Raw genomic sequence first — 27,893 nt, forward strand, 5'->3', positions numbered from 1 at the left:
CTCTACCCTGTCATCAATGACGCTATGGCTCCCTGACTTTATTTGTGCTGACATCGTTTGAAAATGTCCAGTCTAGTGTCAATAGTACCGTCGCGTCGCGTCACATCGAGTGTGGTGTTGAAACCTATAAATGTGCTTTATTCTCTCAACCGGCGGAGAACTTCCCGCTCCGCAACCAAACCCATCGTCGCTTGCACCACCACGAATATTACCGTTCGTACAAACATAGAGCGTTGATACCTGCTGTGTGGCAATTCTAAAGCTGCTTTGCTTCATGCCTTGTGTCTGAGAATCACATCAAGCTACGGCTCAGGGACACTTCAGAGGAGTAGCAGTCATGAGGCCGAACATTCGCGCTCTCGATGGCTTGCTTCATATATGGTAGCATGACATAGCGTGCCCATTATGATAGACCGCTCGCTAAGGATTCCTCTAGCTACGACCTGCCCCACCGTGTTCATACAGCTAAATCATACCCACTGCCTTCACCCAATGGCTCCACAATTTTTGTTTACGGGCATGAGCAGGGTCTTCGCGTTGTCTGGAGAGGAGGACGAGCTTTCAAGCACCAGCCAATGGCTATGGAGAAGAAGCCCACGTCCAACAACGCAAGTGAGGGTGCAATCATGATTATTGATTCTGATGAAGAGGCGCCTGAGAAATCTGAGCAGCCGCCGTATCATGACAATCCAGATTTCGAAGAAGAGGATGGCGAGTTCGATGTTTCCGAGCCTTATGATCCTGTTGTACAGACGCTGGATCTATCACTCGGTGTTGAGGTTCTACATCTGGATTTCCCTCGTCTGCCGGCAGACGCTCAGAGGTCAAGCCTAGAATCACTACCCATCCTCTTTTCTCAGAAGCTTGTTCTTGCTGTGGCTTGCTCTGATTGTTCGGTCAGAATACTTCTGGTCCCTCTTCTGCCACCCTCTCCACAAAGTATGTATAGACTCGAATTGAGGAATACGGCTTCCAATTTGGTCATTGGAAAAAGCGTATTCGGTGAACAGATGTTCGTGCTTTCGAGCGGTACTACACATCGAAGCATCCCTAAAAGTGTTTCGATAACCATGACATCGACCCCTCCAGAAGATCTGAAAGACGTTGGTATGGCCGACGATGATACTAGCAGTAAGAAACCGGATCTACGACGTAACGTCTCACGGTCTGCTTCGCGAAGTCGCAGTAGATCTCGACTTGGAGATCATCAATGGGACTTGCTCATTGCATCGCACTCTGCAGACCTCTCAGGCCTACTCCTGATCCACAGGATCCCTATACTTGTGGGGGAAGCGGGCTTATCTCCCGAGTTGCACATTCCATGGCGGACTCAATATCTTGCCTCACCAACCGTATCAGTATATTTCAATTCTGCACTCTATCCGGCATCGCGGCACTCTCAATTACTGATCGCAGAGGCGAAGGGTGTAGTAAGGATACTGGATTGTCTCCCTCAGTCCAAAGCGGCCGAAGGCTCCTGGCGCTTATCCCTTTACACCGACTTTGAGACTTTGCAGGACTCCAAATCAAGGCGTAAGCCCATCTTAGACGCGCAATGGGTCTTGGGGGGCAAAGCCATCCTAGCGCTGCTGGCGGATGGTAAGTGGGGCGTTTGGGATCTCGAAAACGCAGGCCCGAAACCCACAGACGGGACCAATCCTCTTTGGAGCACGTCAGTAGAGCCTCTTACGAAATTCGCGCTTCAGGGTTGGGTTGGCGATCCATTGAAGTCGAGGACGTTGCTCAAGAGCTCGAGCACGAATACAGAAAAGATATCTAAATTAGCTCCCATGACACCTGGTACCCGCAAAATAAAACAGCAAGCATTGTTTACAGAGCCCACACCTCAATCAGACGGGCCTATGCGAGGTGGCCTTTCTGTATCCCCAGTCCACGATGCGTCAAAAACTAGAGCAGATGACGAAGCTGTGCTTGCATGGCACGGAAGTACCGTTGCCGTGATACCCAGCCTCTTCATCCATTGGCAAAACAAAGCCCGAGGATCTGGAAATCTCTTTGGGAGTGGGGCCAAAGGTGAACCAAAGATGGTCTATAACATCCAGCCAGGTGGAGAATCGTGCAAGGAGGCCTCTCTAATGCCATCCTCTCACCGCTTGGGGTCAGCGAAGGACGAAGCAACTCATCCAGACATACTCGTCACGGGAGATCATCGACTTGTGATCGTAACTTCGCCTATTGCAGAGCCACAAATGCCTTTCTCTCCCCCTTCGCCACTTCTCTCATCCACGACCGACCAGCAGCTGCTAACCAGAGGAGACCTTGACGTGAATGGAATGGACCGAATCCTGGCCGGCATGTCAAAGAGTCAAACCACGCCAACCCGCAGCTCCCCGAGTCTGTCTCATACGAATGGCAACATCTTCCTGGTGTCGTAATACTGTTGCAACTGTACAAAACAGCCAGTGTTTCTGTTGTATTTAAAATCACATGGCATAGCGTTTAGATACTCGATTGAATCCCTTGCCATTTTTTCAGTAGCCATCCCCTAAAACCAAATTTCAACCCCATCATCATCAACACACGCGGGTACAAGGTTGAGCCCTGGGAAGATCCATCCCTCTTGCTCAGTATATCCCGCGATACATCAATAGCAACCTCCATCAGCCGTCCGCAACGGCATCGCACGTATCGGGACGGCTTGAACTGGCTGGTTCCACGCACTTGCTCCTCCGGCTTCTGCCCGGAAACCATGCCCGAGCGCGCCTGCTTGCAGGTTGTTGTGACGAAGGATGTGTTCTAGTGAGACGAGACGGGCTTCGCGAGAGGCTTGTTCGAATCCACGTCTTATTGGAACACAGTGCAAGTGCTACAATTCGGTGCAATTATTCGTCGTGTCACCACGACAAAACCTCATGACGGTTCTAGTATCGACGCCTCATCGCTGGGACGTCAAGTGTTGGGTTGTGAACATTTGCTCAATTCTATGTTTTATTGTCCTCGTGAGGTGCAAGTCTAGGTGAGTAGACGATAGCGTCTCTCGTGCCTGTCGTAGGCGAAAGTGAAGAATAATTGCTTCAGGCATTTGGTAGCCAAGAGCTCTGCCGCTTTGGTTCAGGATGAAGCGTTCAACATTCCATAGTCAATGTCGAAACCTCAATCATTCCAACCCAAGCCTTCCAGCTCTCTTCTGATTTCATCCTCCGTGTCCATCTTCTTGATCTGAGTCCCCTCCAACTTCTCACCCCCGGCACGCCTCATCTTCAGGTCATCAATGGCCCGCAGCTTCTTCAGCAAAGCCCTGGTTTTCTTGTCTTGCGGTGTCCCTCCGCCACCTGGAGAGGTCACCGAGAGCTCAGGAGCTTCTTGTGGTGCCTTTGCGCTTGTGCCATTGGCAGCTGAGGTCGGAAGTGGTGGCCGTTGAGGTTGCCGTTCAGGCTGCCGTTGTTCTTTCTTGCCTTGCTGCGAGCGTGGCCGAGCGTCCAATTGTCCCCTTGACCGATTCCTCTCATGACCCTTCGGAACTCTCCTCTCTGGACTTCTACTTGGATTTATCGCTGTAACAGAGGAGACGCCATCTGCTGTTGGCGCAAGCCCAGTGGCTTTGTCAGCAGCGTCCTTCGCCTTCCTTGCTTCCCGCTTCTTCTTATTCTTTGCAGCTGCCTTTGACAGATACTCGTCGCCCTCTGCAGGTGCTGCCCCAGTCGTAGCTTGATTATCCTCGGCCATGGCCGCTGCGCCTGGAATTTCTCGCTTCCTCGGTTTCCCAAAGCCATTGACTCCAAGACCCAAAGATAGACTGCCATTGCTAACGTATGCGGCACCACCCTCATCTTCACGCTTGAAAGCTAAAGGTGTGAGCGTACCTCGAGCGCCAGGTGGTCGGTAAGCACCAGCAGGCTTCGATGGTGTCTTGACAGTGCCCAAGTATGCTAAAGCAGAGGCATGCGGTGTAGGCATAGGATGAAGAGGATTTTCCAGGGGATGTGACTTTGGAGACTGCGGACGCCAGGTGACATGGTAAAGCTCTTGCAATTCCTCATTATACATCAACCCCCCCCCAACATGCCATATCCTCACACCATTATCGACCCGTAGCCTCGGGCTTGTAGTCGCAGTAAGTATGTGCTTTCCGTCAGGACTCCACTCGCATACACTGGCATTGCTAGCTTCGATAGTGCAGATCTTTTGATAGTCATTTTCCATATCGTAAATGTCCATTTGGCCCGCCAAGTTGCCGAAGCCAGCAACTAGTACGAAATTCCCGTGTGGAGAGAAGAGAATTGTGTTCCGTGGACCAAGAGCGAAGTCGTGAGTGGCGTTGGCTTTGGTATTGAAAATTGTGGTCTTAGCTGGCATATAGCCGTACACCACGCCAAATTCTTTCGAGTTCGGCGACCATGTAACGTCATGGATTGGGCCATCCTTGTCTGCGGTGGGTTAGTGTTTTTCTTCTAGCAACCTCAACGAAAGACAGTACCTAGATCTATCCTGGAATCAAAGCCGCCATTGGCGCTCAGGAGATACAAAGTTGTTTCCCCGTAGTAACTCTTGCCTGACTTGTCGACTTCGGTCTGAGCTAACACGATGAGGCTGGTTCCTTGGTCGTTCCATTTGAGCTGAACCTTATCTCCCTTGAAGAAATTCTTTTGAGAAACCGGAGCCTCAAAGTTTGGTACGTTGAACACCTTTACTGCGGCAGGTTGACCCTAGGGTCGCGGTTAGGATTCAATCAGTGCTTGGGCTGGGATCCTGCTTACCTTGCGTTCCGGGATGAATACAGCGATCGAATGGTTCTCACCAGGCGACACAGCAAATTCTGTGACTCCTTCAACCCGCAGCTTGTTCCACACAGTCGCAAGGTCTCCACTTTGATAGAATTGAACCTCATTTGTGACTACGCGCGCACAGTACTGTTCGTCATACGTATACTGGAGGTTCCACCCAGTCTGTGACTTCTGCACAAAACGCCCGACGATATTATGCTCGTCTTCCCCTAGATCCGGCCCTCCCTCGACAACTCTCCATACCTTCAAGTTCTTGACAGCATCACCATTATCGTCCTTTGAGGGTCTTTGCCAAGTAATGATGAAGGTGCCGAGAGGGGAAAACCCTAGCTCGTAGACATTTTGGGCTGGCAAGGTCGTGATTACGTGCCCGATAGAAGCGTCGACGACGGTCACTCTGCCGATGCTCAGTACAAGCCCTTCAGTCCCCTCGCCAATTCTTACCTCTCAGGTGATGCCCAAGCAAAGTATCGTCCGCAAGGCGAATAGACACAACATCTGAGATTTCCGTCCGGCCTAGTGACTGGAGGGTCAATCAAAAATTGCCGGATGCAACAAATTGGCGATGGAGTGTTTGACAGAGCACGAACCTTTCGAATCCACGTAACGAGTCATAGACTGGGGCAGCCTCGATAACACCAATGCCTTTGAGCGTTCGATCTAAATGATTACAATTCAGCAGTCAATGAACAATCTTTCCCGGTCGCTAGACTTACAAGCAAATTGCGTGGGGACCGCCATGACTAGTGAAAGTCACAGGTATTCTTCTGCTGCAGCAAGTACTTTTTGAAGCGGAGAAGAGTCGAGAGAGGGGGCGAGAAGAGGTGGTGGAGTTACGAACAAAGAACATAAGATCACGTCCTGGTGGTCTACGATTTTTCAACGGTTTCTGCAGTGGGACTACAACCCTAACCCTGATTCTTCCCCGGATTCAATACGTCCACAGCTCTTATACAACTCAACTAAAAGTACACTGATCTCTGTTTGAGCATTCTGATCGCCGCGCAATCTCCTCTGATAGGGAAGAAGCCAGATTCCCACAGACCATGGCCCTGCGCACGTGTCTTGCAGCATTGTGAAGCGTTAATCACGAGTAGTAGATCTCGAGTACTGCAGGACGCTTGACGCAATGCCCCATCCTTGAACCTAAGTTGCTCCGGAGAAAGGGACTTTTTCGGTCGTTGGAAAATGCTTGTAAGCCATCCAAAATTCGTCTCCTTCAAGGTATCACTGTCGACTATCTTCGCCCACGGGATCTTCAGTCATACTGAAGTACTTGATTCGCAGCTCTTCTGTTCCTGTCGTTATTCCTCTCGAATTTCCAGACGGGTTCAGTCCTCAAGCCCTTGCATTGGACTACCCGAGTCTCTGTTACGCTGTTTTGCTGACGTGGGGCTGCCAGCCCCACCAGCATCCTTCCCTGTGGCAGCTGTCTTGTTGGAAATTGACGTTGGTCCGCTGACAGTGCTGCTGGCGGTCTCCCCAAAACCAACCAGGCTTGCATTTCCCTCGTCACTCATACCAGCACTGCTGATCCCATCATCCTGATCTTCACTCATCTTGTCCGAGTCACCTCCAGACCCTGTTGCAGACGCGCTACCTACAGTACTTTTACGTAGATAAGACGCGTTGTCAAAGTATCCTGGAGGCTGCTGCTGTTGGACATGTTGGCTCCCTTGGGCAAGATGTTGATTAGCGCCACGGAGAGTGGCTACTCTTTCCAAGCCAGCAAGACGAGATATGCGGTCCGCACGTTCGGCGTCAAGAGTGTTGGCCGAGGAATTTGAGGTTGAAGAAGTGCCGTGCGCGTGTGTATGGGGCGGTGCTTGCCCGAGTGATCCGTCCTTGATAGCAGTCGTGCTGAAAGCAGAGTTAGGTGTTCCCCTGCAGCAATGAGTGTCCGGCTTGATACTACCGAGGGAGTAAACGACGGGGGTCAGAATGAAGTAAATACTTACGGCCCAAAGTCAGAAGGGGTCTCTCCAGAGTCACTTGGAGGAGGAGGAAGATTAATGAGGGTTGGACCTTGAGATCTCGACATAATTCCGAATTAGAGGTAGCCTTGTCGTTATCCTACGGCTTGAAGAGGGTGATGTACAGTCTGAACTGGAAAGAGCTTTGTCTGGAAAAGTTGAGCTCAAGCCGGAGGTACGCCTGTCAGAAAGTTACGCATAGGGGCAAGTGTTCATAGGTATTTTCGCAAAACAGCGGATGAGGGAAGAATCAAATTGTTGTTTTGAAACGTCTTGTGAGTTGTGAGTTGTGACCGCCTCCACGTCTAGAAATCTAGGGCTCCAAACCCTGGTGACCCACAGACCGCAACTTTAAAAAGTGAGGAAGCGCATTTCACACTTTACGGAGGTCAAACAACAGTCAACCACATTAACGACTTTGATATATACAATTTCGTGGATGATAAAGTATATGTAATATAGACCTCGCGGCATCTTCAGTCACCAAACATTTCGTAATCGTTACATACACCTTTCAAGTGACTTCGTAACCCCTCAGTATTCTTTCCGTGGAATCTCCTCTGCCTGCCAATTCAATAGTCCCGTTCTGGTGTACTGCGATCTCGCGACTCCGCTCGTCTAGTTGTATTGCTGTTGGGTGAGTACTCAACCTAGGACCTTTGGGAGACATCTCGTCGTCAGAAGAATTCATCTTCCGGCGGCTAAAGAATGATTTGAAGGGCGCCAAAGAGCTGATTACGACCGCGACGCTGGCTTCAATTTGGGACCAAAGATTCAACCACGACGTTTCGGGATGAGAGTTGTGTTGATTAGTCACAGCTACAAGACCTCGCAATTAGCATTGGCTCTTAAAGGTAGGCTTTATTTGGAAAATTGTGTAGTGTGCAACAGGGTTCGTTTCAGGAAAGAACGACTATGCTTACCTATCCGGATGATTGCAAATATAATGATGACAATTCCCAGGCTAAAGATTCCACCAAGCGCGAGCTTCTGAAGCAACGGGCGCTGAACACGGAAGGCCAAATAGAGAGGAAGCGCTATTATCAGGGCGTCGGTTATGATATCCACAGCTGTGCTATATCGGAGCGACACAAGTGAACGAGATATATGTATTTGGCTCTCGCATTGCCCTAGGACTCCGTCAACAATGTTGCAAAGACGGACAGAAACTGGTCACACAAAGACTAACCCAATACGAATGATGAGCATGAGACCGGATACCTGTAATCTTTACCATCAACTTGATGATCTTGCAGCTTGTGGTGGGGACACAGTCACATACGTGATGATGGCACCAATGTACGAGAGCACACTGATGATGACAGTCGCCCACCATACTTGACGGCAATACTTGAGGTTCTTGGTGAGACGATGGTAAAATGATAAGAAGCACGCCTTGACGGCCCAGAGGCAGCTCCAATAAAGATATGTCAAAGCGAATTGCAATTTCAGATAGAAGGTTGCATTCTTCATGAAATCCGTGTCAGGCTCGGCAAGGCCTGCTCCGACATTGAGAACCTGATACATTGAGGGTATGGCAACCGTCAGCACCAGGGCGAGGCCGAGAAGGATAAGGAGGGCAAGCGAGGCCCATGCATCGTCAAAGTAAAGGCGGCGCGAAATCTTGAGTCGAATTGCGATCCGAGCAAGGAAAAAAAGCACTGCGATGGCGAAGAGGCTCCATGTGGCTGCCTGTTGAAGGACAATGAGCCGACGGTCATGAAGAAGACGCTCGAATGGCAGAGTTAGATTGGATTGTTTACTAACCAGCAAGGAAGCTTGGGAAACCTTAGGAGGCTGTTCGGTTGCTGTCGGCATGATGCCGTATCCGTCAATCGACTTTGTTGAGGCTTTCCTGTTCACAGTTGTACCACGTCTGAAAGCATTCTCTAGAGGGCGGCATGCTCGACGACACTGCTTACAGCGACTGGCGACTGGGGGATGAATTATGAAAGATGATGAAAGGAACAACAAGGATGATGGATGATGGGGGTGAGAATGTCCGAAACTTTAGTGGTCCCACCTATGATTGTTCTACGGTAATGTCAGTAGCGAGCATGATCTGCGTGTTACCTTTGCCTGTCTCGTACCCTGCCGCCACATGCCACCAAGGTGCATTTGAGCATGCCGATCATTCGTGCGTTTCCCGGGTCTTGGCCCCAAGATCTTTCGCAGACCATTGGGTGCACAGTCACACGCTGACTACCGCCGGGGACGGTCCGTCTATCATGCTCTCTTTTCTGCGCATTTCAGTCTCTCATTTCTCACAGTCAAGGGAAGAAAGCCGGAAGTTGCATTTATAAATTAATTGTGTCCTTGCACTCAGTCCGCGGACCACTTGATCGTTCAGGGAGCCCTCCCCCCTAACACCGCTACCTTAAGGTAGCTTATTCCGCACTACGGTAGTGCTACTAGCCTTGGTACTACCACTGGTGGCTGATGTTGGGACCAGCGAGAGTTCGAGACTAAGGTAAAGTACCTTAGGCGACAGCAGGAGAAGAGGACATGCCCTTGAGAATACCGTACAAGGGTCCAGCGAGAAACACTCGGCGTGCTTACTTAGGTCCTTGGGACCAATTCCTCCATTTCTACCACCTTAACCGGTACTTTCTTTCTACCTTCTACACTTGATCGGCTTTGCTTGATATCGTTTCCTTTTCGCATCTAACCTACACAACGGCTCGATATGTTATCGTTAGCAAGGCTGCATAGCTGCATGATGGTTGGAATTTAAACTGCCATGCTCTCCACTGTGCCACTCAAGTAGGTACTGGGAGCGGTGCCGCAAGGCGTTGCGTCACACTGTACGGAGGGTGACACCAAAAGTCCTGCACATGCGCTAAATCTCTTGGCATGCTTGGCATTTTGACAAATCTGACCTTTTTCTTGGATAGCTTCATTTTTCTAGTGATGATGCTTCATATAGCTACGTATATACTCATTTGCTCGCTTCGTAGAGTTGTAGGGCCGTACATCACCTTCCTCACGGCCTTCCCTGTACTCGTTACCGCCCTTGAGACGAATAACCTCCGCAATATGTCTCGGTATTCGCTCTATCCACTCCTGAATCCTCTTCTGTGTAAGCTCGTGATTCCAGCAATATAGTGCACTCCGTATGTATGCACTCCGTATGTATACACCTCGTATGTACAGCATTGACGTCGCTGTTAAGTAAAAAGCAGTGATATTGAGGATATTCAAAATATTCAGAATATTTGCCAAGCATGCCAAGAGATTTAGCGCATGTGCAGGACTTTTGGTGTCACCCTCCGTAATCTACTTTACCTACCATAGGTACATTACCTACATATACGGTATAGTGTGTCATCTATAATCTACTGACGTAATACCCGTCCGTTGACAGCCGTTTAGCCGTCCAATATGACTCCCACATGCAACACTAACGCGACGGGCTGTTTTTGGCCTCTCGGGGTTTTGGACGCTGGTGGGGGAGGTTTTTCTCCTTCTCGCTTATGGCTTTTTTGGCCACTGTCGGGCTCATGCGCGCCCTTTCTTAGTTTCTTTGGATTGCTTGCTACGTGCATCTAAATTAGATAGAGTACGGTACTGCACGAAGCACAGCACCTTCACCTTTCCCCCTTCAGTGATTTGGCTGCTTCACTACTGTATCACAACCCCATTATCATCTAGCACTGTGTCAACATGGGTATACTCCCGTCCATTCTTTCGGCCGCAGCAGCCTGTGCTTTCTTCAACCCTTCTTTTGGCGTCTCAGCGTCCACAACACCCGATGCGGCAACAGTCAGCGCAGTCTTGAAGGAGCATCCAACTTGTGTTCGTCTTACGATGCTTCATGGCTATAGACGACCGTGTCTGACCTCGCGCTTAGTGCAATGCTCTTGCTTTCTTATTGCCTGGGAAGGTATCGACTGCAGGTGGAGCGCCCTATAAATCATCCCTTGCCTCCTACTGGTCCTTGCAAGAACAAGCCGTGTCGCCCGCATGCGTTGTCACTGCTGAGAACCCTACCGATGTCTCGGCCGCAGTGTTTGTGCTTGACATTGCATCCAAATTAACGCATGTCGAAGGCTGCAAGTTCGCCGTCAAAAGTGGCGGGTGAGCTGCCTATCCCAATGGGTTCTCGTCCGCAAGACACCAACTTACATGACCCAGGCATACTCCATTCGCAGGATCCGCAAGCATACAAGGTGGTGTCAACATTGATTTGACCAAATTGAACCAAATTATAGTCTCACGTGACCGGACGTCGGTCAGTATCGGTCCAGGAAACAGATGGGAAGCCGTATACCTAGAGCTCGATGCCCGAAATCTGTCCACATCTGGTGGTCGCGCTTCAACGGTTGGTGTGGGCGGGCTTACTCTTGGAGGTGGCTTTTCCTTTTTCTCTCCAAGATATGGACTTGTTTGGTACGTACTCCTATTGCGGACCATTCTGCGAGCTGCGAGACATGTTCTGGGAGCAAAAGGCTCCTAGCCTCTTCCAACTTTCTTATTGCTTAGGATTTTGCCGTGACAAGGGACGCTGATTTCGAAATTCTGATAGCGACAACGTGATTAATTTCCAGGTAAGCCGCTCCCCTTTTCGATGCTCGTGCGAAAATCTGACGCAGGCACGCTGCAGGTTGTTCTTGCCTCTGGTCGGATTGTGAACGCAAACTTAACGTCATACCCGGATTTGTTTGCAGCACTGAAGGGTGGCTCGAGCAATTTTGGTATTGTCACCAGCTTTGATTTGAAGGTGTTCAAACAGGGGAAGGTATGTGTCTCAAGGTCGAATGATTTCAAAGAGTTTTCGCTTCCTTCACAAGCAAATTGTGTCCATGGCCTTCGGCGACTTTCAACTCAATATCCATCGAAAAGTTATGCTGATGCTGCTTCTCTAGTTTTGGGGAGGTTTTGTTGGCCAAGATATCAGTACAAGGTTCCTTCAATTTCAGTATTTCGAGGATTTCGCCAAAAACTCGACCTATGACCCATATTCAGCTCTCATAAATAGCTATTCCTATACTGCGAGCGAAGGCTGGATTATCGCGAGGTGAGAACGTTCCACAATCATCATGCTCGCCTGAAGGTTTGCGACATCCGCTAAATCTTACGAATAGCGACTACGAGTACACGAAACCTGTGGCATATCCTGAAGCATTCAAAAACTTCACAGATCTTCCTCAAACATTCAACACGATGCGCATTTCCAACCTGACCGACTTCACCATTGAGATTGATGCGAGGAACCCATCCGGCAGCCGAGAAATATTCGTTACTGCCACCTTTAAGAATAACGCCACGATGATGGAGAAATTCTTTGATCTAGCCAATCAGACTGTTCAGGGTATCTCGGATGCCACGAATTTGACGTTTAGTCTGAGTTTCCAGCCATTGCCACAACTTGTCATTGGGTATGGACCTGCCAACGGTGGTAACTCTCTGGGATTGGGTCCGGAGGACGGCGATATCGTGAATGTTCTTCTCACTATTCAATGGGCCGAGGAAGCTGACGATGCGCGTATCAATAACGCAGCCCAAAGCCTATTTTCCCAAGCGGAAGCCGCCTCTAAAACCATGGGTACCTATAACCCATACCTATATCTAAATTACGCCGCATATTTTCAAAACCCGATAGCTGGGTATGGGAATGCGAGTCAGGCGAAGCTAGAAAGGGTGAGCAAGAAGTATGATCCAGGCCAATTATTCCAGAAGCAACTTCCTGGAGGCTTTAAGCTTCAGCAAAAAGGGCAAGACTAAGAGGGAAAAGTGTACCTACAAGTATATAACTCAAAGACTCTGTACTAGGAGAATGAATATAAATGTGTAATACCAATAGTTAGACATTTGAGGTGCGAAATTGCCATGATATTATTGGACTTCACAAACCCATTGCTCCGAGTCAAGCACCTGCTTCGGACTAACCCTTTCAGAGTCCGTAATGGACGAGGACCCTTTCATCCCTTGAGGTCTTGGCAGATACGAACATCGCGGCGCTTGCTTAAGTCCGAAGGCAACCAAAAGTCGACGTCTTTCTTCTCGAAAATCAACAATTTGAAGCCATGCAACACCAGTCTTGATCTCTGAGGTGTCTACCCCCAACCCAAATCCCCATCGTAAAGTGCAGTCTATCGATACGGACCACTTTGACCCGACACAATGTTGCCCGCATTCCACATCCGAAATTTGCAGCCTTCGCTCGTTCGAATCGACGCTCCATGTTACGATGAAAGTATCAATAGTCACCCAGCAGCAACACTAAAATATTACGATGAAGATGACGGAGACCTGATCACGGTAGGCATTCTCCTACCCGAAGGCTTGTCTAAGTTTAAGTTCTGTGCTGACGCGGGATATACAGCTTGGGTCATCCAGAGAATTGACGGAGAAGCTGAAAGAACCTGTCATACCGCCCTCATCAGGCCTTTTGGCAGACTTGCAGCATGGTCTTCAATCTTCAGAGCATCATGTATTCGAGATTGATGACCGCAATTACGTTCGAAAGCTTTGGGAAGACATACAGAACAGCTCTAGCAAGGACTCGGAGGACGGTCCCGTCGCACAAGATCGGGGCGATGCCACGAGATGGAGCGCAGAGATGAAGAGAAGTCTGGCGATTCTCTACGAGAGGTAAGCGTAGCTCTCCTGTCGACGGAAGAAGAAAAGGGATGATCATCTAAAGAGAAGAACCTGCCACTAACACCTCTGGACAGGCGGAGACACGAAATATGGAATCCGATCGCAGAAGAACTTGGCGTCACTTGGCAGTCAGTTGATGCGATGCATTGGGCTTTGGGTCAAGAAGAAATGGCTCGTAGAGCTTATGAGCCCAATTTGCATTCTGCGCAATCTAGAAGCTCTGAAGAAATCGCTGAGGCAAAGCCCGAGTCCTCGTACAATGGCCCCAGTACGCAACAGTTCGAAGATTATCGCGTCCACCATTTCAATGCCACGAGACCACCTCAAGTACAGCTGTCAATGCCGGTAACACCTCAGCCGGGTAAGGCCACGGCTGGGCAAGCTACCCTTCCGAGGGTCTCAAATGTGGACTTGGATCGCTCAGCCTCGTCACTCAAGGGGAAAAATGGAGAAGCGAATCTTACTGTGGAAGGAAAGAGGCAGGTAAGTCCGAGCACCCTTCTATCGAGACAGGTATAGAGCAGTAAATAGCTAACATGTGGATGTAGGCACAAGCTGCAGGTGACAAATTACGGGCGAGGACTGTTTTATCGCGCCATAGAAAGGGTATCATGACTGCAGTCGACAGCCATCTAAACCGATGGGCGAATTACAAGTCATCGACATCGGCATTTCTTCCCAAAGCGTCTACCAGCGTGTCTCAAGCCTTTGATGGACCTGGCCTGACCTCAGAAGGGAAAAGACAGGCGCAGGTAGCTGGCGACAAACTTCGCTGCCGGACAAATCCTATTCGTCATTCAAGGCCTTCCCGTGTAGGATCCTCGGAACATGAGATTAGCAAAAATCGCTGGTCCTCCTATAGCGGAACACGCGCGACCCGTTTTGACGAGCGTCAAGACGCTCAAGAAGAAGCAAGCGACCCCTCGAATTTTATGAATACTGACGAAGTGCCCAGTCATGGGCAGCCATCTCTTCTGGAGGTCTTTGAAGCGGAGTTGGCCAAGAAATTCTCGGCTACAGACAGCGAGGAAGCCCAAGTAGTTGGACCGCGAATGTCAGTGCCCGAACCGGCTATTGGGGTCGATTCCTCTGGCGAGACATCCATAAGTCAGCCTTTGCTTCAAGGCTCACATGCACTCTTGGCACTCATCAACGAGCAACTACAGGAGCTCACTGCTGGAGATATGGCGTTATCGCAAGACTTTTCTACAGCAATCGATCATGGCCTTCGTAAGGCTGTGAGTGGGGTTGGTGCTTGCATACTAGGCATTGCACGAGGGCTGCAAGAAGTATCCAGTGTCTCACGTCAAGCAGCAGATAGGACTCGGGACGCCGATCATCAGCTCGTGGACGACCCAATTCTCGGTTTCCAGAGTCTGACGGGGAGCTTTGCTGCCGCTTTGAGAAGAGAGATGGCTGTAAACCCGCCTGGAACTACTTCCGCCCCTCGCAGAGGACTGGGAGAAGTAGAGACTGGCTCGAGCTCTACTGCATTGAGCACATCGCACGACAGAGACCCCAGTGAAGACGCGATGACTGCGCATAAGAGCAATGACTCCCCCTTTAATGGTGGCATTGAGCCGTCTGAGACAGCCTATAATTCGAGGCTGAATCATGCAGCTGCGCCAAGATACATCTCTGAAATGCCTGCGAGCCCACAGCTAGAGATGGAATGCCAACCTAGGTCTCGGCCTGCCATGAGCAAAGAACCACGATTTCACAGGCCTGGACCCATCAACCTCCCAAATCGTCCGGGATGTGTTGACCATCTACCTGCAAGTTCACCTTCAGTTGATGATCACTTTTCTACGTTAGCCCAGTTCGAGGGAGAGAGTTTTGGAGCTCCTCCAAGCTTCCCAGCATTACCAGGTATGAAAGTGCTACTTCCCCAGCGAGCACCCCGTCTCTCTGAATTTGGTACCAAGGCTGGAGACTCTGGGCCTGCCAATCGGATCCACTCATATGTCAGCGGTCCGAGTGGCGGAGAGGCATCCCGGCGATCTCATGATCCGGTAGCTGGGCCTGGCGAGCAATCTGCGCAGCGAAACGGGCACGAATTCATACCGCTGAGCTCTCTGAGCTCGGCAGCTTCGTTAGCAGGGCCTTTTGACTCTCTGGAAGCCGAACTCTCAGCCCGGGCCAATTTGAGTGAAGGACTTCGTCGGAATGCCACTACCGCTAGCATAGACACCACGCACGCCGCAAGACACCGAAGACCTTACTCTGAAGTTTTCGATGGTTCAGGAAGGGTCGCATGGGGTGCATTTTTGCAGGACAATGGTCGCGGGCCAAGAGGTCTCTATAGGGCTGGTGACGACAGAGGCAGGCCTCGAGGTGCCAATCGGGAGCATTCCACAAGGCTGTCTCGGCGCGAAGCGGAATCACGACGCTCGCCTCTTGCAGCGGCGAGGTACGACGATGAGCATCACGACGATTCTACCGTGAGCAAGATTCATGATTGCGTTGGGCAACTCCAAGACCTTGGTTTTGGGAGCGACGACGAAGATTTTGTGGACAGACTCTTAATATACGCTCAGGCTGCAGACGGGTCACTGGTGGACGCTATCGATTTGATTGACGAGGAGCAGCGAGCGTATAGGGAGAGACTGAGTCAGTAAGGATCGGGTTTTCAGGCGGGAAAGCTGGGTTAGCGAGGTAACAAGAAGGAGTAAACACGAGAGTGTTCGGATTGTGTGCTTGCAATATGATGGGACCCCAGATTGTAATACAAATGTGAACTTGATGTCTTCGGTCTTGTGAGCGTGAGCGAAAATAAACAGTCAAGCCCGTATATACCTGACTGATTGTGAGACTATGGCTCGTTTTCCCGGATGTAGAGATAGAAAAAGAAATAGAGAGAGAGAGAAAACGAGGTGAGATCTAGTACAAATACAACGCCTGCCACCAAGGATATCTCCTTTACGGAAGCAACCTGCCTTAGGTCTTCAATCTCCAAATGTTACCTTCCCATCAGTGCCGATGCTCGCCGTACTCATACGAGGAGCTTTCATAGTTACTGCGGAGCCGGCCTTAGACTTCTTAGCAGAATCTGTTGTGCTTCTTTCCGTTGGAAGAGTGAATACCGGCTGTACTACTCCTGGTTGCGTGTCGGCAATTTCGTTGACGTTCTCAGATGTCAGCACATCAAGTATTCTAGCTGCGCGGGTCTGTAGCAGGATTGTCGTTGGCCCATGGAATTGTAAGAAAAGCTAGCAAACATTAAGATCTCTCGTGATGATGTGGTAGGCTCCACTGACCCTATCGCCCCAAATCGTCGCTCTCGCCCACGTGCGTACATTGAAAAGTATCGTTGTGAATGTCCGCCACGTCCTTGAATCGCGCATTGCTCTTATGAACCTTGTATCTGGTAGCAGGTTAGAGACGCCTATCTCCGGTATCTGAAAGCGCAGCGAGGACGACCTCAAACGGTGAGGCAAAGGTGGGTTAGCGTTCATGCTATACGCAACGACGTTGCTAGATTCAATATCAGCATCGGCGGTCTCGCGATACAACTCGAAACGCACCTTGGGTGGACCACATATGATTCTCCTGCTTGGAGGACTAATTGAGAAATGGACCCTTGACCTGCAAGGGCAAGGAGTCCCCTTCCCGTGACCTGAGAATTACCCCAATGCGCAAAACTCTTGAACAATCAGCCCTTGATCTCTTTCTCGGCACTGACGCATACCATGTTCCGGTTCACAGAGGGTGTAATAGAGAGCGTCTGCCCAGTCCATGCCAGAAGAGCTTTCCCGGTAACCATCCAATCCAGCGTTCCATCTAGATTGAGCGTTGTCATTGAGGTACGGGATGCTTTGGTAGATATGAGTGCCGTGATAGGCGTCGTAGACGATATTCTCTGATAAAGGAATGGTATCTGAAGAAATGCTCTGCGGAAAGGCGCCAGTACTGAAAGAGTTGACACTGCCTACTTCGTTCTCAGCGTGTACAATAAAATTAAGACGATCAAGATTTGCGTACATTTTCAGCCTTCCCTCCTACCCCAACCAGTGAACCTTTCCGAGTGTAGAGATTTTGAGAGGCTGAGAGAGAAACGGAGAGGAGAGAAAACGGTGAGCCAATGACCTCGAATTTGGCATCTTAAACACTGTCAGTATGCACTTGAGATCCTGACTCTCCAACAGACCTGATGTAGCACCGCTCGTACTTGGGACTGGCTCAGAAGGGACGATATCAAGAGCGTCTGCGGACGGGGTAGAAATGCGTAGATCTCGTCGCCAGATGGCTGGTGAAGAGTGCCATACACTGGGAGCTCTGGAACACCTTGACTTGATGATCTCTGAACCTCTCAATGAAGCCCGCATAGCTTACAAGGGACTGGACCATCCTCCAGAACGAGGAAGTTCAAGATCGCGAAACGCGGTATTCTAAACGGACGCTGCAGAAGCCGGGTAGCAACGGTGAAAATTAACCCTAGAATTTGACATGACAACACGGGCAAGCATGCAGGAGGGCAGGTCCTGTTCACACCCTCAATTCTAGCAGAGCTGTACGGTGGAGCATCTCAGCATTCTAGCATTTCAGCATTTCAGACAGCAAAAGCTATTACTGGGCTACACGCCGATAGATTTGCTGATACAGTGGTGAAAGCAGCGGCATGGGGCCTGTGACATATGCACGTATGCACATCAATACAATGATACGAGTACCAGGCGCCTGTAAATACTTCGAATAATTTAATCGCGACGATAGGATGCGTCTCGCACTCTCCATCAAAGTATGCGTGCCTTGTCGCCTCCCCCTGAAGAGTTCAATTGCCAGATCAAAGTATCTATTTGAACCGAGACCACGCTTTCTCCCTCTGCGACACCTGACATATACGAACCATTTGCGGCAAAAGGACAGCTCAAGGCAGCAGAAAGCTCAGGGCAAGGTGCACCCACGTCCTGAACAATCTCAAAGCATCAAGCCGGAATCGTATCAGGAGCCAAGCAAGGCAAAGCCTGCTGAAGCACCTAAGACAGACGCTCTGCTGGCAGAGCAGACTGTTTCCAACAAAGAGCAAAGGCGCGCAGATTGGATCATAATTAAGGAAATGGCCAAGTATATATGGCCAAAGGTATGGCGGACATGGACATCTGAATGACGGCAAAGGCCTAATGATACACTCAGGGTGACCTTGGAGCAAGAGCTAGAGTAGGAACTGCTCTGGCTCTACTTGTTGGATCAAAGGTAGGAATTACATAACTAAAGCTTAGATTTCTTCACTATACTCAGACATAATAGGTTTTGAACGTACAAGTCCCTTTCTACTTTAAGACTATTGTTGATTCAATGAACGTGGACTTCGTTGCCCTGGGTGGCACAGCTTGGACGGTCGCAGGTGCCATGATAACAGCTTGTATGGATTCTCTGCTTTTAAGATTGTACGTCTGCTCATGAATATCCTCAGATGGTGCCACTAGAATTGGCGCGGCCGTTTTTCAGGAAATGAGGAACGCTATATTTGCAAGCGTTGCCCAGAAAGCCATTCGCCGAGTTGCCTGCAATGTCTTCGAGCATTTACTCCGACTCGACCTCAATTTTCATTTATCGCGACAGACAGGAGGCCTCACGAGAGCCATTGACAGGGGAACAAAAGGGATAAGTTTCCTACTAACGTCAATGGTCTTTCACATTATCCCTACCGCGCTAGAAATCTCAATGGTCTGTGGGATTTTGGCATACCAATATGGGCCAAAATTTGCAGCCATCACTGCTGCAACGATGGTGGCTTACACCGGATTCACCGTTGTAACCACATCCTGGAGAACGAAATTTCGAAAGCAAGCAAATGCTGCAGATAATCAGGGCGCAACGGTGGCTGTCGACTCACTGATCAACTTTGAAGCCGTCAAGTATTTCAACAACGAGAAGTACGAGGTGGGGAGATACGACAAAGCTTTAAACAACTACGAGAAAGCTTCCATCAAAGTCACCACCTCGCTCTCTTTTCTGAACGCAGGGCAGAATCTCATCTTCTCCAGCGCCCTGTCCGGCATGATGTATCTTGCTGCTGACGGTATTGCGACGGGAAGCCTCACGGTTGGAGACCTTGTAATGGTCAACCAGCTGGTCTTCCAGCTCTCCGTCCCTCTCAATTTTCTTGGCTCTGTTTACCGAGAGCTGAGACAATCGTTGCTGGATATGGAGACCCTTTTCAACCTGCAAAAAGTCAACATCGCCGTCAAAGAGTCTGAAAAGGCGAAAGCACTCGAATTGACCAAGGGAGGAGAGATCAGATTCGAAAACGTGACTTTCGGGTACCACAAGGACCGGCCAATATTGCGGGACCTCAGTCTCACCATTCCGGCTGGTCAAAAAGTCGCCATTGTAGGTCCAAGCGGTTGTGGGAAATCTACAATCCTTCGGCTGCTTTTCCGCTTCTACGATGTAGAAACAGGACGAATCTTGATCGATGACCAAGATATCCGCGAGGTCAGCTTGCAAAGCCTGCGCAAAGCTATAGGGGTCGTGCCTCAAGACACGCCCTTGTTCAACAACACTATCGAGCATAACATCCGCTATGGAGACATTAATGCAACTTCGGAAGAAGTACGCAACGCCGCTAAGCGGGCCAGGGTCCACGATATTGTTGAAGGCCTTCCGGATGGGTACAATACCATGGTCGGTGAACGTGGGATGATGATCAGTGGCGGAGAGAAACAAAGATTGGCAGTGTCGAGACTAATATTGAAAGATCCGCCGCTGCTTTTCTTCGATGAAGCGACGTCAGCCTTGGATACTTACACCGAGCAATCGCTGCTACAGAACATCAACAGCATACTCAAAGAGAAAGCGAGGACCAGCGTCTTCGTGGCACATAGACTACGGACCATCTTCGACAGTGACAAGATCATTGTCTTACAGAATGGACATGTGGCGGAGAGTGGCACGCATACACAACTAATTGGTGAAGGCGGTGTGTACTCGACGTTGTGGCATGCGCAAGAGACATCGCTTGGAGATAACGGCGATGCTGAAACGGACTCTCACGAGAACCCTGACGAAGTTGAAAACCAATGAGGGCAGAAGGCGTTCAGTAGGAGAAGGAAGGGTTACAATGTACTCTACACGAATGTATGATTTTGACTGGCCTATGCCTCGAATGGACTCCAATACGAGATGGAACATGCGAACAGGGCAGGGTAGAATAAGGTTAATAGTTCCTGTACCACCATGCTATGTATACCTCTTCGTTCGTTATCGCCAATACAAGATGCTGCAAGAGATGCTGTTGAAGGATGAGGCTATATGCCGGGAATGCTCACAGTAGCCAAGATAATCTCAAAAAGCTCGCCTTTGTGTACGGAAGTAGCTGACACTTGAACGATAATGGTGGTCGGATGCGCTGCAATGGTGAGCTCAAAGATGATTTAGAACTCTAGACCTGTCGAACGCAAAAGTCACGTTCATGAAACGATTCATCATACAAAGATCGTAGCCCAGGGCGATGGTACACTCAAATCATAAGTGTTGGGAAGGGTATATTGCACGCTCGCTCTAGTTATTGGCCCCTCTTTTCATTTAGGAGGCAGACAAGGGCCAGACTTAATGTCATAGCTGCACTTTTCTATCTAGAATCTGCCACTGTCTACTTGCTAGACGCTCATGCAATGGAGTGCTATAAAACAACTCATCCGCCCCTGGAATAGGTCGAAAGATACCCCAGACGCCATGCACACGTAGCTGCCGCTTGTGATCATTACTTCGCGACCGCAGCACTCAGCACCGAGGTCCTGAAGAAACTTCCCTTGGTGCGCTCGATTACCTGCTCTCAAGTTAGCACAGAACATGTATCAAGTAGATCCCAGAAAGCATCCTCACCTGTTGGTATACTGAGTTTGCAGGGTGATTCATCAATACCGTCCCTTCCTTGTAATCCAGCTTCCCATCCATTCTTGTATCCCGAATCAGATTCACAATCCACTTCTCACCTTCCTCCATCTCCAGGCCCAATCTCTTGCTTAAATCCCCAATATCGATCCTCTGGTGAATCTTGCAGTAGCTTTCGCTTATCAGATGCCTTGCGGCCTCCACGAACGCTTCCGCCGCTGCACTCAGGAAGAAATCGCCCTTGAGAACTTCCTCCGCTTCACTCAATTTCCTCTGCGCTTCTTCAAAGTCGAAATCGATATAAAGCGCTTTTATGAAGTCGGTGACTGGGTCATGGTATTCGTAGCCTTCCTGGCGTATAACCCGTACGAGATCTTTGAGCTGTTTCTGGTACTGGCCCGTGTTGCGCGTTCGTGATCTGTTGGTGATGACCGCGGCGGCAAGGTAACGTAGAATCCAGGGGCAATTGGTCTGTATGGTATTGATAAAGGCGGGAGAGAAGAAGAGTTCTGTGATCTGATCGCGAGCGGGTTCGTAGTTGAAAAAGGGAAAGAGCGACCAGTGGATAAGCCATGTCCGGTGCTGTAGCTGTGCCAGGGGATTGTTGAAAAGTTTGGTATCGATACTCTCTTTCACTTTATTGACCTCCTCCATTACAACGTCCCATTGCGTGGTCAGTATATCCGAGGCAAGTTTGCCCCAGGTAGCGGATGTGGCTTTGTCGTTGTCGGTGGAGAGGATGCGGAATTGGTCGAGGAGGTGGGCGGCATTCCCATAACTACCACAGCTATATTGAAACCGGCCGTAGTCGTAGAGCATGTCTACCATCTCAATTGTGACCCCATGGTTCGTTTCGAGGAATTTCAAGTTGGCCACTTTGTCGCTGCGGAGGTTCGACACCACACTGTCGTCACTGAGTAACTCATCGATCTGACTGGTCTCTTCCGTAAAGAGGGACAATCGTTGCAAAACCTCTTCCCTCTTCTTCACAAATTCTTCAGGCACATCGTCGCTGTCATTGAGTTCTTGCCACAGACTCGCAACGTAGTCGGTCATGTTCGTCTGCTTGAGAAGCTCGTATTTTGTCCTCGTGATATCCGTGGTCGTGCTATCAATCCCCTCTTGGCCGGACAAGAATTCGAGTAGGGGGAATATAAGATGCCGGTCGAGGTGGGGGATGAGCCTGGGGAGGAGATCATTTTCTTCTGAGATCTCCGTGGACGCCGTTTGGCCTTTGCCGTTTAATATGGCTCCTGCTGACGTGGGAGTATTGTCTGTCATAGCGGCGATGATGTAGGAATGTAGAGTAGGTATGTGATTGTGGGCAATTCGAGCAAGGAAAGTAACTCACTGTGTGCCTTGGCGCCAAGAAGACAGAGATCTGCCAATCATTCCTTACTATCCAGCCCGCACCTTAAAAACAGCAGCCTCGGGTGAGCACCCGACAGCGAGCTTTACACGACCATACGACCATACGTGATATAAGAACCTACCAGCTTTTGTTGTTCTCCTACACGATAACAATGGCTTCAGTACCATTTATGCCCTTCCTACCTTCTCTTCCCCTTCCTCGTCTCTCCTACATTCATATTCTCCGGCGCCAAATATCAAGCCTACCTCATCTCTGTCAAAAAGGTAACCGCCTCCCCGTGCTACGACCAAATGTCCTTCTAGCCGACGGCTGATTGCCCGCAGCCACCATAACTGTATCCAAGACGCCAACCCCACCACCGGCCTCTCCTGCGGTCAAACCTTCGGCGCAAGTCGGTCTTGCCGCCCTACCTCCACTTCCCTATCACGTCCACCGCACGGCATCACAAAAGTTGCCAATTTATCACCTCGCCAAACGCGGCGGCAATCTCCATCAGACTCGGATACGGAAAATTGAAGGGAACGTCGAGAAGCTTAGAGAAGAGATAGTGGCAGGGTTGGCCTTGAAGGAGGAAACCGTTGTCATTAATCGATTGACAGGGCATATCATCATAAAGGTACGTGAACAGGTTCATGAATGAACAGCTGGGGTATGAAGAAGACTGAGAAGATGGCTAATATAAATCGCGTTCATAGGGGTGGTATAAGGACAATATCAAAAGGTTCTTGGAGGAGCGGCATTTCTGATACACGCTATCGGTTGCAGTATTTTGTTGAACAAATGCGTTTTAGCTAGGTTCTCATTGAGCATGGGATCTGCCTATGTGACATTGAGCGGAGGACGAATTGAACAAATTTATAGACATCCCCGCACATCACTACTTTGTCCAAGCCAAATTACTCAGATACAGCCTCGCTCCCAGTGTCTCAACCCCATGACCTGCTTGTAAGGTTACGAATCCACGTGCTTAGTACAATGTCACACATTTACATCAGATCAAGACCCATTGACTCAAGCCCTCCTCGCAACCCCTAAAGCCGAAATGCAAGCCGAAATGCGCGCCGTGAACTCGAGCCCTCACCGTAAGCATGCTTAGGCATCCAAACCAGAAAGACCACAGAGCATCGCTACAGTAATATCCACCGTGTTGGCTTGCACTAAAGCTGAAAGGACACTCCGTTTGTCGGGCATCACTTCGGGTGGCAGTCCTTTTGCACTGCCAAACGCATCCTTCGCTTTCTCGGCGAGCTTCCTCAGGACCGCAAGCCCACGATTGGTGATCGCGATGATACCATTGGGATCGTTATCCTGCATTCGACCGGAAACATGCCGCTGTTGGGATGAAGGCTGCGGCTGTCTGCTGAATTCGGACACCATCCTTGTTAGACTGAAGATAAAGCCATCCCGAGATGTAAGCCATGCGTATGCGAGCTCATGCTCCGAGGTTGGTATCAGGCTAACGATTATTTCCGCGGCCAGCAGACCTTGCACGAGATAGGGGGCGCGGAGCTTGACGAGACCTGCAGTGTTGACATGTCCATATTCGGGTATCGCAGCTATGGCCAGACCGAAAGCCCGAGTCAGCAGATCGTATGGTGGGTTAGAAGCACTGTCTGCGGCAAATATTGATCTATAGAAGGATCGATTCGGATCACCTCGAGCGAGTAGTTTCGCCAAGCTGTCGACCGCGTGTGGAAAGTAGCGATGGATTGCCGGGATGTAGGAGGAAAACGTGATGTCTTCGTCCTCAGCGCTATGAGGCGCAGGCGATGGCGCGAAGGACAGCAAGAAATGGAGTATGCACAAAGCTTCCTCTTTCCCTGGCAAGTCGATACGCTGAGATACGTTGGTGAGAAATGTGAGAACATCTTTGCTGAAGTCTAAAGCGTTCAGGTTTGTGCGTAATAACATACTACGCGTGCCAAGGTATCGGATCACAGTGGTCATAAATCGAACCACCGTGGGATCTGCCAAGGCTGTGTGGTTGTGCTCCAGGAACGAGAAGTTCCTGAGTATCGTGGTCACGCAAATCAGCCTGTCAACTGCCCGATCAAGATCGTATTCAAGAGTGCCGATTTCCGGTACATCCTGAAGCATGGTAGTTTCGATCTTACAGCCTCTTGCAATCTCCTCATACGAGCTGATGAGCATGGCGTCGGAGACTTCGGCAGCGTGGTCCGCGAGCAGGTCCACTTGGTCCTCCGCACAATCAACCAAAGCCTCAAGCAGATCCTCGCAATTATCTAGAAGTGGCGGAGTTTGTTCAATGGTTAGAGAAGCTAGCGTGTCTAGCGCGAGGCGCACTTCTCCATGTATGCCCGAACGCAGAGACAGAGTCAGGGCCCGAATATCGACTACACCAAGCTCTTCCACCTTTGGTACGCTGAACTTGTACTTTAGTAGATCATCCACAGTTCCCAGAAAATTTGACGCAGGAGCCAACTCGATGCCCCCATAAGTTGGCGCTGTGTCTCCATTGTCGAGACTTGTCACATCGAATACCTTGTGCTCATCCAGGTTTGCCATCGTGGGCTCAAGCCTCCAATTCTTATTTTCTGATATCTGCGGTATCCGATTGGCGTCTGCCTCCTTTTTGGCTGCTGTGAACGGCTTTTGGGCTTCTTTGGGGGGACCCGTGCGCGGTGGAGCTTGCATTCCGAGTTGCGGCATGCTGTAAATGTTGGATGGGCGCCCCTGAGCTTGTCCCTGCTGTTGGGTCATGTATCCATTTTGTAGCGCCGGCCTGGCTTCATGCGGTGTAGTGATCATGTGCCTTTGAGGTGTTTGATACTGGGCATGCATGTGCGGCGGGGGTTGCATAAGCTGCTGCCCCTGCTGATTGTGTATTTGCTTTGTGGGAGAAAACGCCTCCTGTCTTAGATTTCCATCTCCACCTTGGTTGTGGTTGGAAAGCCTCGTATGATGATCTGTCATGGCCTGCCGTTGTTGCTGCTGTGTCTGCATGTATGTTTCGTACGGCAACAGGTTTGCATGCCAGTAATTTTGAAGTTCTCGACCGGCAGACATACATTGTTCTGCAATTATGCCTAGCATTTGAGCAATCTTTGGCCATTGCCCAGTATTGTTTACTCTTTTGGAGCCGCCCATCTTCACAACATTAACAAACAGCTGCACGCTATTTATGTGTCGTCCTGCAATTAAAGGTCGATCAATGAATTGCATTTGTTGTTGTTGCATAAATTGAGCAATGGCTTGCAAGAGCTGACCTTGATTATCTGGTCGTGATGGCGCCTGCTGCGCGCGAAGCGCTGCGATCTGGCCTGCAGACATATGATTCGATGGTTGTGCTAAATGGTTCAGTGCACCGCCTTGCTGCCGAAATTGCTGTAGCTGTCGCATCCGTAGGGCATCTTGTTGCATCCTCAGCTGTTGTTGCTGAAGATTCTGGGATTGCTGATTGTATTGAGACAAAGCCGCACCATTCACTGTTGTGCCAACCGGCGGAGTGAATGACTGACCAGGACCAGCACCGTATGGCATTACTTGTGCATAATGCTGACCTCCATTCTGAGGGGTGTTCACTCGGCTACCATGTTCCGACTGGGGGGGAGACGCATGTGCGCCACCGAAGTTCTGAGTGGCTGGAGAAAAAGGGGAAGGTGACATGGTCTGGACGCGCTGCTGTGGGGGTTGATGGTTAAAGGACTGATGTGGCGTAATGGGTGATTGACTTGGATTGCTGCCAGCTTGCTGGAATTGCTGGTACGATGATGTCCCGGAGAACTGCTGATTACCATTGATAGCACCTTGATAGCCTGGATACACTCCCTGTGGTGTTTGTGAGCGCGATGCCGGGAGGACGCCAGGAATTTGTCGAGGAGACTCTCCTATGCTATCTTCTCGCGGTCGAGGCCGTTTAGAAGGTATGAGAGGTTGAGTCGGGTACATAGGGTTATATGCCGGGGAGCCATTGCGCGCATTTCCATTCTGCATGCGCTGGTGTAGTTGTTGATTCTGCAAATGGTTGAATTCGAAGGACGATGTAGTAGGGGTCTGCATAAAGGGGTCGCCAGCAGGATTGAAGGCTCCATTGTCATTGTTGGGGAAGGACTGGACGTCGTTGAGCCAGTTTGGCATACTCATGTCGATTGGGATTTGCAGCAACCCATCTGCTCCTGAGATGTGCTGTTAGCACATCGTCCAGTATCACCGCGTAACTAGCCTCCGCGTAAACTCTTTGCATAGCGCCCAACGAGGACACAGAGAGGTGGCGCTGCGGCGGGAGACAAGAGTAGGATAATAGGGTATCCAAAGGTGGCATAGCGCGTCGAGTGAATATCAGGACAAGGGCTATGTGGTGTCCACGAGTATTGTGACAGGGGTATAGTAGAGAGAGATATGCAGAAAGGCTCACCTGGAGTGGCAGGCTTGTGGGTTCACTACTTGCATCATTGTCAACAAAGAGGCGCTTCAAGATCTGAGGTCTTAGTCAAAACTTACGCCAATGATGGAGCAGGCCTGGTGAGTGGGGAGGAGGCTTCATCACGAGGAACAGTCAGCACAGGCAGGCAAGGCTCGAGTGGAACGCGATGGGGACGGAATGATTCGATGACAGAGAAGCATGTGACTGATGACACAAGGCTGGGATCGGATCCAACAAAGGTAGGTAGATGGAGGGGCATTGTCCGCGTTGTCCCAGGCAGAGGAGTGCTTCCGAGCGCGGGCGGCTGACTTCTACCACAGGACGACGGGAATTGGGAGTGGGAGTGGGAAGGAGGCAGGCAAGATTGGCGGCAAAAGTAGAGAATAATGCAATACTTTACCTTTATTATCTGATTCGTATTTGCCTTAGCCAAGCAGTAATAAATAACAATAATAACAATAATAATAATAATGACAATAAAATAGCAGAAAATCTAGGCACCTTGCGTCTGTCTCCCTTTTGGATGGGACGGGGATAATCTTTAGCCGGGAGTTGATATGAGAGAGATTATTTCTAGCCTAGAAGAATTATATCTTAGGCAGCGCTACGCCTATCTCCTTAGGTACCTTACCTTTCTGATCTGTACACTTTCCTGCCACTCCTGCTCTCTTTCTCTGTTCAACCTCCATGATCAACCACAGAAGGAACAGAACTTCTTACACAGGGTGACAACTGTGACAACAGTAGTACTAGTACTTCCTGCCGTTCGAGAATCCAAATTGCCCTACAGTACCCCAACCAGCCAAAAAAGTCTCCGGCCGAAACTTGGATCATGCAACCAGTGCAGCATCAGTTTCATTACCCGCATGACTGCCTTTGGAACCAATCAGTACCACATCCACATATCGCTTGCTTGCTTTGCCTGATTGCCTCTCAGTCGCCGCTCCGCTCTGACTGTCATGAAACGGCAGACGGCCAAG

General features: G+C 50.0%; 11 protein-coding genes across 11 annotated transcripts; 5 read left to right on the top strand and 6 right to left on the bottom strand.

Annotated features, from left to right (window-relative positions):
* Positions 1–337: 337 nt before the first annotated feature.
* On the top strand, positions 338–2,396 carry HO133_005102 (uncharacterized protein; the record flags this gene model as incomplete). The annotated part of the gene is made up of 2 exons (XM_037296014.1): positions 338–381; positions 437–2,396. 2 exons carry the CDS (start codon positions 338–340, stop codon positions 2,394–2,396), a joined length of 2,004 nt encoding a protein of 667 aa, XP_037148712.1.
* Positions 2,397–3,114: 718 nt separating this feature from the next.
* Positions 3,115–5,486, bottom strand: HO133_005103 (uncharacterized protein; the record flags this gene model as incomplete). The annotated part of the gene is made up of 6 exons (XM_037296015.1): positions 3,115–4,388; positions 4,439–4,667; positions 4,719–5,142; positions 5,190–5,261; positions 5,336–5,405; positions 5,462–5,486. 6 exons carry the CDS (start codon positions 5,484–5,486, stop codon positions 3,115–3,117), a joined length of 2,094 nt encoding a protein of 697 aa, XP_037148713.1.
* Positions 5,487–6,076: 590 nt separating this feature from the next.
* On the bottom strand, positions 6,077–6,786 carry HO133_005104 (uncharacterized protein; the record flags this gene model as incomplete). The annotated part of the gene is made up of 2 exons (XM_037296016.1): positions 6,077–6,629; positions 6,704–6,786. The coding sequence occupies 2 exons, from the start codon at positions 6,784–6,786 to the stop codon at positions 6,077–6,079; spliced, it is 636 nt and encodes a 211-aa protein (XP_037148714.1).
* A 446-nt stretch (positions 6,787–7,232) lies between these two features.
* On the bottom strand, positions 7,233–8,536 carry HO133_005105 (uncharacterized protein; the record flags this gene model as incomplete). Its single annotated transcript, XM_037296017.1, has 3 exons — positions 7,233–7,419; positions 8,001–8,410; positions 8,486–8,536. 3 exons carry the CDS (start codon positions 8,534–8,536, stop codon positions 7,233–7,235), a joined length of 648 nt encoding a protein of 215 aa, XP_037148715.1.
* Positions 8,537–10,381: 1,845 nt separating this feature from the next.
* On the top strand, positions 10,382–12,442 carry HO133_005106 (uncharacterized protein; the record flags this gene model as incomplete). Its single annotated transcript, XM_037296018.1, has 7 exons — positions 10,382–10,513; positions 10,569–10,795; positions 10,853–11,107; positions 11,244–11,265; positions 11,322–11,456; positions 11,584–11,735; positions 11,803–12,442. The coding sequence occupies 7 exons, from the start codon at positions 10,382–10,384 to the stop codon at positions 12,440–12,442; spliced, it is 1,563 nt and encodes a 520-aa protein (XP_037148716.1).
* A 399-nt stretch (positions 12,443–12,841) lies between these two features.
* Positions 12,842–15,939, top strand: HO133_005107 (uncharacterized protein; the record flags this gene model as incomplete). Its single annotated transcript, XM_037296019.1, has 4 exons — positions 12,842–12,979; positions 13,044–13,312; positions 13,396–13,804; positions 13,870–15,939. The coding sequence occupies 4 exons, from the start codon at positions 12,842–12,844 to the stop codon at positions 15,937–15,939; spliced, it is 2,886 nt and encodes a 961-aa protein (XP_037148717.1).
* A 327-nt stretch (positions 15,940–16,266) lies between these two features.
* Positions 16,267–17,646, bottom strand: HO133_005108 (uncharacterized protein; the record flags this gene model as incomplete). Its single annotated transcript, XM_037296020.1, has 6 exons — positions 16,267–16,530; positions 16,579–16,795; positions 16,846–16,964; positions 17,010–17,249; positions 17,303–17,421; positions 17,469–17,646. 6 exons carry the CDS (start codon positions 17,644–17,646, stop codon positions 16,267–16,269), a joined length of 1,137 nt encoding a protein of 378 aa, XP_037148718.1.
* Positions 17,647–18,035: 389 nt separating this feature from the next.
* HO133_005109 (uncharacterized protein) lies at positions 18,036–20,347 on the top strand (the record flags this gene model as incomplete). The annotated part of the gene is made up of 4 exons (XM_037296021.1): positions 18,036–18,401; positions 18,455–18,514; positions 18,569–18,683; positions 18,735–20,347. The coding sequence occupies 4 exons, from the start codon at positions 18,036–18,038 to the stop codon at positions 20,345–20,347; spliced, it is 2,154 nt and encodes a 717-aa protein (XP_037148719.1).
* Positions 20,348–21,026: 679 nt separating this feature from the next.
* On the bottom strand, positions 21,027–22,438 carry HO133_005110 (uncharacterized protein; the record flags this gene model as incomplete). Its single annotated transcript, XM_037296022.1, has 2 exons — positions 21,027–21,092; positions 21,149–22,438. The coding sequence occupies 2 exons, from the start codon at positions 22,436–22,438 to the stop codon at positions 21,027–21,029; spliced, it is 1,356 nt and encodes a 451-aa protein (XP_037148720.1).
* A 242-nt stretch (positions 22,439–22,680) lies between these two features.
* Positions 22,681–23,275, top strand: HO133_005111 (uncharacterized protein; the record flags this gene model as incomplete). Its single annotated transcript, XM_037296023.1, has 3 exons — positions 22,681–22,792; positions 22,853–23,145; positions 23,225–23,275. The coding sequence occupies 3 exons, from the start codon at positions 22,681–22,683 to the stop codon at positions 23,273–23,275; spliced, it is 456 nt and encodes a 151-aa protein (XP_037148721.1).
* A 346-nt stretch (positions 23,276–23,621) lies between these two features.
* Positions 23,622–27,602, bottom strand: HO133_005112 (uncharacterized protein; the record flags this gene model as incomplete). Its single annotated transcript, XM_037296024.1, has 3 exons — positions 23,622–26,665; positions 27,314–27,337; positions 27,545–27,602. The coding sequence occupies 3 exons, from the start codon at positions 27,600–27,602 to the stop codon at positions 23,622–23,624; spliced, it is 3,126 nt and encodes a 1,041-aa protein (XP_037148722.1).
* Positions 27,603–27,893: the final 291 nt, after the last annotated feature.

The sequence above is a fragment of the Letharia lupina genome (genome assembly GCF_014066315.1).
Source record: "Letharia lupina isolate WasteWater1 chromosome Unknown contig_20, whole genome shotgun sequence".
In the NCBI taxonomy this organism is placed as follows: Eukaryota; Fungi; Ascomycota; class Lecanoromycetes; order Lecanorales; family Parmeliaceae; genus Letharia; species Letharia lupina.